Consider the following 11,746-nt stretch of genomic DNA (forward strand, 5'->3'; position numbering starts at 1 on the left):
AATAATGGGAGTGCGTGGGAGAGTTCATCAATGCTGAGTAGGCGGAGGCAGGAACATTTTAAAAAGAGGAGGCAATTCTCCTGTCACCTAATCGTTCAAATGTACCCTCTCTCTCCAGCTTCATACTTGCCCGAAAAGCTGACCGACTTGCCAAGCTCCATAAAGAAATAAGGTAAGAAGTGACATCTGAAACATACGTAAAAGCTTAGCTTTATATTGGGCTTGTGCACCAACAAGTATGATGGCATCAATGAAAACACCACAATTCACCAATAGGCTTAAAATCCCAAAATATCAACCTTTTTGTCACCATAGCAACCTTTTTGTGACAGTCCCCTGGACTCAGTGCTGGCCCATAGGGGCTAATTAATTTAGTTTTACATATTTGTGTTTATTTTACAGGGGTTGAGAGGTAGGGTTTTCCTGTAGGGTAGATGGAGAAAAGTTATAGGAAACAGTTGTTCAAAAAGCTTTAGAGGCTGAAACCTGATCACCCTGCAAGACCATTATCCCTTTTCCAAGGTTCTCTGAGTGTACTTTTTCTGAAAAGCAAATCCATGCATGTGGGTCAACTTGTATACATAAAATGATCCCCCTTTGATTATCTAGGATACAGCTCTGATGTTCCCTTCTCCTACTAGCTTCCTCGTATGAAACCATCATTTTAGAGGACAGTGGCTTTTTTTCTTCCTTTCTCCCTTTCTCTTTCTGGCTTGTTGTATTTGTTATGTTTTGCCTTGGGATCCTTTCCTTTGTTCAGATAAAATCTTACTGGGAACTCTTATCTGGAAACAGTCATTTTGCTGTTGGGGGAGTTGGAGGGTTGCCTCTAGAATTTCTGGGCTTCCTTTCTTGAGGGTAGCCCTAAATCCTTTGTAGAGGACCAGGACGCGCACACGCTTGCACACACACACACACACACACACACACACAATTAAGCAGGAAATCCCCAAGCAGCCCTTGGTTTGAGAGTTACTCTGATGACTTTGGGATGCAGGCTGCAGAAGTTCTCCCATTTGCACACGAATTTGTTCACTTGAGCTACTGTGAGGTCTGATTTCAGGAAGGGAACCACTAGCTCAAAAGAGGAAGAATGGGGCTCCAGCAATAGGGAATGGTTTGTCCAAGTTTCTCAAGCTAGCTTGTGACAAAGGCAGGCCTAGGCTCCAATGCATACTTTTTTCCATTATGCCGCCCTAGCTTGACATTTTCTTTTGGATTTCCTGCTTTCCCTCTTTATTAATAGTAAAATAAATAACAGCCTGGATGTAGACGTTTGGTTATGATTCCACATGGTGGCTGAACTTCTCGAAAGTTTTTGTAAGGCAAAAAACGCTTAGAACTCTGAATGTATCTTTGACTGGAGCAAGATTCCCAGAACTGACTGTGTCAAAAATCTGCCAGAGAATGTTTGTAAAATACATTTTTTTCTGAGGCTGATAGATTATTTGGTAGGTTAGGGGTGGGGCCTGAGTATTTTGTATTTTTTAACAAGCTTTTCAAATGATTATGACAAGCAGCCAGGTTTAGAAACCAGTGCGTAAATACAGCTATAAGAAATTTGCACAGTGACATCTTTTGGCCATCATTTAAAATATGTTCTATTATTTTTAGAGCCGAACTAACAGATCAGCAGGCTCTAACATTTTTGACTTATATTACCTTCCCCAAAATTTTACATTTTAATGGGAAGAAGGGATGGAGAAGATAATTTCCTGATGGATTTATATGAACTCATCCTTGACTCATCTAATACTGTGAAATACAGTAAATAATGACTTCATTTCTATTATAAGTGGTTTACTGTCCATGAGTGAAAAATTAACTGCAAGGTAGGTTATTAGATTTTAGATTTCATTCTGTTTATCTATTTATTTTTTTAAGTTTTATTTATTTATTTATTTATTTATTTATTTATTTATTTGAGAGACAGAAAATCAGCAGAGAGAGTGACAGAGGGAGAGGGAGAGGCAGACTCCCCACTGAGCAGGGAGCCTGATGTGGGATTCAGTACCAGGACCTCAGGATCACGACCTGAGCCGAAGGCAGACCTTCAACTGACTGAGCCACCCAGGCACCCCATTCTGTTGGGATTTTTTTTTTTGAAGATTTTATTTATTTGAGGGAGAACAGGCACGAGCAGGGTGGGGAAGCGCAGAAGCGCCACTCAGGCTCCCCCTCATTCAGCTTTTTTTTTAAAAAAAAGATTTTATTTATCTATTCATGAGAGACAGAGAGAGAGAGAGAGGCAGAGACACAGGCAGAGGGAGAAGCAGGCTCCATGCAGGGAGCCTGGCGTAGGACTCGATCCTGGGACTCCAGATCACGTCCTGGGCTGAAAGCAGGCACTACACCGCTGAGCCACCCAGGCGTCCCCTTAAAAATGTTTTCTAATGAAATTGGCGACATAAAATTGTCATTTAAAAAAATTCATGTTTCTTTTGTTACTAGTAAGCATATAACCTTCTCTCCCCTCCTTTTCCCCTCCTCTCATTTTTGGCCATTTTTCTCTTCAGCTTTCAGTACTTGTCTTTCAGATTTGAGTTAAACTCTTGGCCGCATTTTGTAGCAAATTTTTTTCCAGTTGTTTATTAGTGCATAACAAGTATTTTGGAGCAGTTTCAATGTTTAAACTCTATAAAGACTAAAGAAAGTAAATACCAAAGCATATAACTGGTTCAATGTGAACCTGTTCAAACAAATCCTGAAATTGAACCATTCATTTCTAAAAGGAGTGATTTTAGTAAATTAGCACTTTTTAATTTCACCAAGAGTGATTGTGACTTTAAAAATATATGTTTCAAGAAGTGCTTAGATCATTTAAGTTACTGATTTTTAAAAATTTTAATTTATTTATTCATGAGAGACACACACACACACACAGAGGCAGAGACACAGGCAGAGGGAGAGGCAGGCTTCATGCAAGGAGCCTGACGTGGTCCAAGGCATGAGCCCCAGGATCATGCCCTGGGCCGAAGGCGGCGCCAAACCGCTGAGCCACCTGGGCTGCCCTAAGCTACTGATTTTTAAGACCTACCGCATATCATGTTCTGTGAGAATCATTTATATAATGAATTATGAAGGCAGCCAAAGACTGTCTGAAGTAGCATCATGTAGCACATCATGCCACTCCTGGATACCCCTGTACACAGACCATTATGTCAAGTTACCGACGATGACTACAGTAGAACGATGATAGGCCTCTCATGGTTTAGCATATTTTTATTTATTATTATTATTTTTTAATTATTTGAGAAAGAGTGTGTGTGCGCGCAGAAGTGGGAGGAGGGGCAGAGGGAGAGTTCTGAAAAAGCAGGCTCAGCAGGGAGCCTGCAGTCCGACACCGGACTTAATCCCCAGGACCAGAGAGCATGACCTGAGCTGAAATCAGACACTTAACGGACTGAGCCACCCAGGCAACCCTATTTTATTTTTAAAGATTTATTTATTTATTTATTTATTTATTTATTTATTTATTTATTTATTTATTTAAGAGAGATTGCAAGAGGATGCTCATAGATCTTAAAACATAAATAGAGGATAGTTAAAAAACACTGTCCTAAACATTATATGGTCTCATTCATTTGGGGAATATAAAAAATAGTGAAAGGGAATAAAAAAGGGGAAAGGAGAAAAAATGAGTGGGAAATATCAGAAAGGGAGACAGAACATGAGAGACTCCTAACTCTGGGAAACGAACTAGGGGTGGTAGAAGGGGAGGTGGGCGGGGGGTGGGGGTGACTGGGTGACAGACACTGAGGGGGACACTTGATGGGATGAGCACTGGGTGTTATTCTATATGTTGGCAAATTGAACACCAATAAAAATATAAATTTATAAGAAAACACTGTCCTATGGACTATAGACATAACAGGGAATATTCTAGAATTCTACATATTCTAGGAAAGTGATTTAACATCATTTCCTGCACTTAATCTAATCTTACTTTCCCCATTTGAATCTTGAACATATATGATATTGGGCAGTAAAAGAGGAAAAAATGTAAAAGGAAAATTCTGATGCATTTTCAAGTCAAATGACTATATTGAGGCATAGAAGGTTAATCTGAGTGCAAAGATTCATGGAACTGTTCGTGTTGTATAGTTACCAGTGATTTTAGTTTCCCCTTAATACATCTGGTTCATTGGTGAAAGCCCTGAAACTCACTGTGTTTATTCTATACTCCTCAGTTATTACTTCCTTAACTTTTTAAAAAATTCTTCTTTATAGGAAGAGGAAAATCTGTGAGCTCTATGCCAAAGTGCTAGGATCCCAAGAAGCTTTACAAGTAAGAAACTCTCAGCTTTAATCCCTAGAAGGTTCTGCTCTGTTTGCTCTAAGTGGTAAGGCAAAGCAGAGTCTGGTTTCCTGACAGTCTTATGAAGAGAGTCTTATGAAGGGATATGCTTACTGGAGGATTAACTTCAGTCACAAAAAGGCCAATGAAGGCTGCTGCCGTCAGGTGCATGCAATTTCTGATGCAGCAGTTCTTGGGCTGTTTCACTATTCCCTGGATAACTGGTAGCCAATTGCAATCAGGGCCTGGAGTCACAGGTATTATCTCTGGAGTGAGTGAGATCAGTTCCCAGAACAGAGTTCCTGCCCTTCTGTCAAAACCAACTGACTGCTTTGAGGTAAAATCCTAAATACATCCTCATTTGTTGGTGAGGGTGCACTAGTGTATACTTGACAGGATGGGTGTAATCTAGACTCTCTCAGGTCAAAGCCACACTAATTGATTTTTCCATCTGTAGACTCAATTCGCAGCTCATGTAGGGATTTTGGTGCTTTCAATCTGCCACTGAAAGTGATGATGGGAATGAAATTCTGTCTGAAGATCCTATTAGCTAGCTGGAGGCTCTTTCAGGGGATTATCTCTGAACTGTTCAAATAATAAACTTGCAGACTCTGTTAAGGAAAACTCAGAGAAAGTTCTCCCATGTCTCTTGGAAACTATTGCTCATCTTTAATTGTCTTCATTTTAGCAGGATTCCCATCATTCACTTTCCTGAACCTGATTGGTTTTTTTTTTGTTTTTATTTTTTTTCCGAACTTGATTGTTGAGGGGGTTTCCCCAAAGACTTAGTCTAAAGATTTCAGAGTCTGCACGGCAACACCCTGTCTCCCAGATATTGAAATATTCCATGTCTCCCCTCGTCAAGAGGTTGAAAAAGTCAAAGTACACATGTTTTGTCACTTGCTATCTTACCACAGGCCATTTACTTGGTCCTGTCAGGTTTCCCCTTAAATGAAACAGAAAGAACCAGGGGCACCTTTTTTTTTTTTTTTTTAAACATAAACTTGTTAAAGTAAAATATACGAGAGCCTTCGTGGTTGGCTGGTAGCATTTCAACTTTGTCTTCCCTTTGGAATTCTCTCCCCCACTGAATGCAGCCCGTACACTATGAAGAGAAGAACTGGTGCGAGGAGCAGTACTCCGGGGGCTGCTATACCGCCTACTTCCCCCCTGGGATCATGACTCACTACGGAAGGTACTGGCCAGACACTGTCCCCATTCATCAAAGCCATGCACTGACCTTAAACCCATAAGCGGAATTGGATGGGAATTTTAGAAACAGTAGCATTCTGACTGTGAGTGCCCCGGGTAGTTAGTATGTGTATTTCTGGATATCTGTACATAGAATAATTGCTGTCAGTGCCCAGAACGGTAGCAGAACACCTGTGAGGAATTCAGGTGTCAATGCTCTGTGTGAGAACAGCAAGCTGCAGTTGCTTGAGCTCAATTAGACATTCAGTTTCACACGAGTCCCCTGGGCTTCTGGGTAGCAGCTATACCTAAGGACGTTGGGCTAAAGACATCTTGCTGCAGCCACTCCTCTTCGAGGGGGTGGGGGGCATCCCTGGCGTGGACAGCTAAAATGTGAGCAGGAGGTGATCCTGGCATAGATTACAGGAAGCCCACCTTGGCTTCGAAGCCCCTGCCCCAGAGGAGCCACTGTCTCTTCTAACAGCCTCATCGGTACGGTGTCTGTCCAGGAACATGCCTGGCTGCACAAGGCAGGACACTCAGGGAAGCCCAAAGGGAGAGCCTCCTGCTGGGTATTTGCAATGCAAGACACTCTTCCTGGCCCAGATGCAATTACCAGTGTGGCAGGAGGCATTTTGGCATAACTAGTGTCTCCTGGTACCCTCCCTGGCATGATACCTTCCGTCAGGTTCTCAGGGGAACCGAGCTAGAAAGTTAACTCCAGGTAACACATGTCCACAGAGAAAGAGGGCCTTCTTAACCCTTTCCTTACGTGAGCTTTTTCTTTGTGTTTATTTCATGAAATCAAATAGTCTTTGTCAGTGATAAGAGGGATTGATTAACTGGGGTAGTTCTGAGGGCAAAGTAGAAGCCTAGAAGTAGAAACCAGGGTCATCAACAGATGAAACCAAAGATGCCTGAGTTGGAAAAAGGTGTGGAGGCCTTTGAGGGTGGAAGGTGTGCCACTCAGGAGACTGTATGAAAGTGGTTGCAGATACGGTAGGGGGTCAAAGCCCACAAGCTGGGAGGGGACATTTGCCCATTCAGCTCAGCCCTTCTGTGGCTTTCTTTGCTGAGACCCCTTTATAAGAGAAGGCCCGTTTCCCTGTCCTCAGATAAATCCACAGAAGCTGTGTCCAGAGGTGGTTATTTTGAGACAGACGTATAATCCCTTGGCTCCATCCTTTGCTAGAAAGCAGTTCATCTCTGTCTTCCCACTTGCCACTGTGGTTCCTCCTGATACCCTGGGAGTGCCCGCATGGCTGGTGTCTGCTGCCAGATAACCTCTTGTGAAGAATGCACCCCTTTGAAAAGATGGTGTAGGGAGCAGGATCGACCACAGATAGGAAGCCTAGTACAGAGAAATCCGACTGTGGGTTTCATGCATGTGCTTGTAGTCTAATCCTGGCTGGCTCGGAAAAGGCCAGCATCACCTTTAGTGATTGATGATCTGACAGCCTGATTCTCTCTGGCTTGAAAGTTCAGATCCTTGGGCACAGGCCCAGGGAACAGGGAAGAGCCTTTCTCCTTTGGCAGAGCCAAATGGGAGTTTTGGGAATGATTGGGGCTGGGCTCTGTTCTCTGGGATTAATGAGGGCAGCAGCGATGGGCTCGTTTACCGTCGCTGCCTTCCCAGGTAACTCTCCATGACCTCTCTGTTCTCTCAAAGGGTGATCCGCCAGCCATTTGGCAGGATTTACTTTGCTGGCACTGAGACGGCAACACACTGGAGCGGTTATATGGAAGGAGCTGTAGAGGCTGGGGAACGGACAGCTAGAGAGGTAAGGGAGGGAGCCACGTCACCCTCCAGTGGTGTTTTTGGCATCTGGATCTTTCTGCATCTTGACACTGATCAATTTGTACATCCACTTCGCAGCTCACTAAACTCCTGGGTGTGGGGGCTCCTCTATGGCTAGCAGGGACCTTGGCATCCCTCGGAACTATAGAAGCTCACTTCATAATCATACCATGGCCACTTTCTTGCAGGTTTTAAATGCTCTCGGGAGGGTGGCAGAGAAAGATCTGAAGACCCAGGAACCTGAATCAAAGGTGAGTTTAGTGGCTTCTTCTCCATGGATTGGTAACTGAATGTAAAAATCTTGACTCTCACCTTCTCGCCTATGAGGTCATTGTCGATGCCACCCTAGGGCAGGCGCGTGCACTGACATGGCAGACGTGTTCTCCCCACCCTTGTCAGTACAAGTAAGAATGCTCTGCTAACGATCTCTGCTCATCCATCCAGGATGTTCCAGCTATGGAAATCACCCACACCTTCTGGGAGAGGAACCTGCCATCGGTGACAGGCCTGCTGAAGCTCATTGGATTTACCACATCAGTAACTGCCCTGTGGATTGTGGCGTACAAATTCAGGCTGCTGAGGCGATCCTGAGTCTTCAGCCCCACACTCTCTGCTTACTCTTCCCCAGCACCACCATCAAAAGCAAAATGTCGACAAAGGCTGTGTCATTGGACCATCTTTAAATGCACTGATTTAAGTTTAGTCTCAGTCAGTGTCATAAGTAAAATCAACCCAAAGAATCACCTCATTAATTTCAATAAGATCAAGCTCCATCATGTCATTTGCCTGGGTAGACTAACTTGTATTGGTTGGTAGAATAAAACCTGTGATTAAGTCCTTGATTTCAAGATGTCTAATTGAAGTGCTGATCAGAAACCATTTCTGTGTCCTGTTTGTCTCCTCTTTAACACGAAATGCCTGGTTGATAGCAGAAATGAAGCATTTCGCTTTCTGTGTGTAGCGGTTGAGTAGGTGAAGGCCTAGACTGTGGCTGTCCTTTCCAGTCCTTAGGAAATAGAGAAGTGTAGGTCCAGGGCCCAGGGGCTCGCAGCTTCCTGGGGGTGAGCAGCTCCCCCTTTGGCTAAGGAGTAGTACTTTAAAGCAGTGGAGGTGTAGGCCATTGAGGGATGTCTTACGGACTGCGCCTCAGGGGTCTCTTGGCCACTTCTAAGTCCTGTGAAGTTTCTAGACAGCTAATCCAATGTTTCGTTTGACTTGCTGTGATTTGTGTGTAGCTCTCCAGGGGAGCAGAGTAAATTAGTGGCAGGACTATTTGCGAGGAGGCCTCCTAATGAGCTCCACATGACACCAACTGCAAGAGGCATCTTCTCCTCCTCCTGGAGGATGGCTAGACATGCCTTCTCTCGCTATCGTCGATAACCTTCTCTGCCAATTTCAAGAAAGCACTTTCCTCCTTTCAGGTAGACCTTGGCTGTCTGAAGGCCCCTAGTGGCATATTTTTTTTCTTTTTCCTTAGGACCAGAGTAGAATTAGGCAGATCTGTTAACTAAAATGACAGGGTTACCTTTGAGTAAATATTAGCATGCTGATCTCTCTCAAAAAGGAACTGAAATACACATGATGAATTTCTGATTGCTATTTGTTGAGATTATCAAATAGAGAAAGGAAAGTGGGGCTTTATATTATAACCTCACTGGCTTCAATTAAGTTTGTAACAGACATGAAATTGAGTGATTTTAATATGAAGACTGAGTTCTCTATTTGAGGAATAAAGCAGGCCCAGAACAGTGCCCGCATCTTTCTGGCCTCTCCCATTTTAAAAACTCAGATTTTTTAAAGCTCCTTCCAGAGGTTCCAGCCATAAAAGACTACTTTTTTTTTTTTTTCATATAAGCGTCTGGGAGAAAACACCAATGTGATCAAATAAAGCAGTTGATAAGATTCAGTGGATCTGGGTACACAGGTGGATAGTAGTAACACCCTATCCCACATCACGGATGAATGAGGCATTTCATTTTAGATAACTATACTAAAAATTGTAAATAAAAATTTTGATGGGCATACATCCACACATTCAACAAGCTACATTCAGATTCACCTTTTTAAAATCATCAGGTCAATACTTATGTGTCTTGATTATTTTATGTTTTATAAGAAAGTAATACCATTGTGTTTGCCTCTCTGCTGAATGTCATATGATTGTTTTATAGCTGATGAATTTGTTTCTCTTATACTGCTCCCATATTCAAATTTTTATTTCATACCCTTATTATCTCCTAATGCCTCTTAACCTAATCTGTCTTCTGTTGAATGGGAATGATAGATTGCCAGAGAAGATCAACCCAAGTTTATTACATAATTAACCTTACAAATTCACAAGTCACTGGATCCTGATAATGAGGGCTTAAGGTATTTCAGTTTTGCCTATCCTAAGAGCAAAGAGCATGATTTTTCTGCCACTGTTTACTTTTTAATTGAAAAGCGTTTAGCTAACATAGGAGTTTGGGCAATGTCTTGGATATGCTCCAGTCCATAAGGAGTTGCCACATATTATATCAAACTGCTCAGAGAAATCACATCCCTGATCTATGTCAGTTGTTTCTGTTCACTTACTGATTAACTTGTTTCTGACACACCTTTTGGGAAATGCTGATTTAAACTTTTTAACTGGCAACAGTTTTAACAGTAAGGAGGTTGTTAACAGATCTAAGTCTCTAATGTTGAAGGACTCTTGATTTACCCTCTTCTCAAACTTTTTTAGAAAACCAATTAATTTACCCTAATGAGATCAGCCCTGTTAAACTATAGATTAAGCTTAAAAATGGATGTTAGTTTGGGTGTGCCTAGATAGGAAATCAGAACTGAGAACTCCCACCATTTTATTTGTCCAGCACCAAGATAATCCCATAGGTCTTTTTTTCCCACCCTAAGAAACTAAAGGCAGTTGAAGCAGCTGAGAGAACCTGGCACCTCCTTCACAGTCCTGAAAGCAGCATTGGCCTCACTCCATGGGAAGGTCAAGAATTAGACTTAAAAAGGTAATCTTTTTGTCACAACTGTTCGATGAGGACCTGAACCACCCTGAAGAGAAAATACCGAAGGATTGTAAACTGTGTTTAGTTTGATTGTGAACTTGGTGCTGGATGTTCTGTCTGAAATGTGCCCAAATGCTACATGTGGGAGTACACATCTGTGTGTGTGTTGCCATTGAAGTGATGATTTTTCCTGTATGGTACTGTTTTATTTGTTAATAAAGTGCACTACCATCCCTGATTCAGACCTGGCTCTTCTTTTGAGTCAATGGGGGGGAGGTGAGCTTAAAAGGCCGCTTTGTACTGACTCCCCTAGTTCCCCCGGTTCCCTTGGACTCATGTTCCATCACGGTTTCCTGGGAGCTGATTAACTGCTAGTGTATTGTGTTCCTGACTGGGTCACAATCAGTGTGGAGTCCAATGGAAGCTTTCTCTAGTAAGCTTATGATACCTTGAGCAGATCCCTGTGGTTCTCTGCTTCAGTCTCTCCATTTGGAAGAGAGTGGGTTGCACTTGAAGGCTTCTAAGAATTCTTTTCATGGCTGCACAATGGAATTTATACATTTGCCGCCAGCACTCCTGTCTATTTTGCCCTCTATTGGTATGGCGGGGGCAAGTCACTCAGCCTTCCTGTATCTTGCTTCATTCCTGGTCTTAGGTTGGATTCCCTGGAAACAAACAGATGTAGAATCGGGGCAGAAATTTTTCTGGGGACAGCTCTCAAGAAGCACAAGGCAGGAGTGGGCAGGAGTTGACCTACAAAGGAACTGCAGCTGAGGCCTCAGCAGATCCTAAAGGGGAGCTGGGAAGGCCCTTCAGAATTGATTTCCATTAAAACAAGGGATCTGGCTTCTCTGCCTTCATTAGCTGCCTTCTGGGAGGGAGTATTACCTTGGGTTGGGTGAGGCAGGTCCAAGAACCGTTTCTAGTGAGGAACTGTAGTGAACTGAGCTAGCCTGCATTCCCAGTAGCTGGTGGATCCAGAGAGAGGCACCCAGAGTATCCACTTTACACCCCACGAGAATACAGTTGCCCTTTGTCTTGAGCTTTGGTTTTACAGATAGAATGGTGCTATCTGTGAGCCTATCCCTGTTAGATAAAGAAATTACTTTTAGAAGGTTGTACCTCTGTACTAGTTATGTAGAAGAAAAAACTCATAAGTGGAAGAAACTCTGGAAGTGAGTCAACCTCTATCTCAATGAAGAAACCCCTTCAGCAGGTTACTAACAGATCAAATGCAGGGGTGAGAGAGGGATGTGCATTTATAAGCAGGGGACCAAAATCTGATGTTTTGGGGAGTTAGGCAGCTGAAAATGAACTGTAGCAGGTATGATGTATTAGGGAGTAGTAGGGATTGTGGCTGACCTGGTGAGTATCTGCCTCTCTCAACAGTATCTATATTCAAATTCCTAAGAGATTGTTAACCAATGAAAAGCATTTGAAAGCTTTGCTCACACATCACAATTG

General features: G+C 42.9%; 1 protein-coding gene across 1 annotated transcript in view; it reads left to right on the forward strand.

The window, feature by feature from the left end:
* MAOA (monoamine oxidase A) overlaps window positions 1-10,524 on the forward strand; it is a 70,501-nt gene extending 59,977 nt beyond the window's left edge. Inside the window, exons 10-15 of the mRNA XM_026012243.2 lie at window positions 119-172; window positions 4,231-4,288; window positions 5,395-5,492; window positions 7,158-7,269; window positions 7,475-7,537; window positions 7,731-10,524. Of these exons, the coding sequence (XP_025868028.2) occupies window positions 119-172; window positions 4,231-4,288; window positions 5,395-5,492; window positions 7,158-7,269; window positions 7,475-7,537; window positions 7,731-7,877 (532 nt within the window). The 3' untranslated portion in view covers window positions 7,878-10,524. The remainder of the gene's footprint in view (window positions 1-118; window positions 173-4,230; window positions 4,289-5,394; window positions 5,493-7,157; window positions 7,270-7,474; window positions 7,538-7,730) is intronic.
* The last annotated feature ends 1,222 nt before the right edge of the window (window positions 10,525-11,746 follow it).

This window comes from Vulpes vulpes, chromosome X, assembly GCF_048418805.1.
Source record: "Vulpes vulpes isolate BD-2025 chromosome X, VulVul3, whole genome shotgun sequence".
NCBI classification, from domain to species: domain Eukaryota; kingdom Metazoa; phylum Chordata; class Mammalia; order Carnivora; family Canidae; genus Vulpes; species Vulpes vulpes.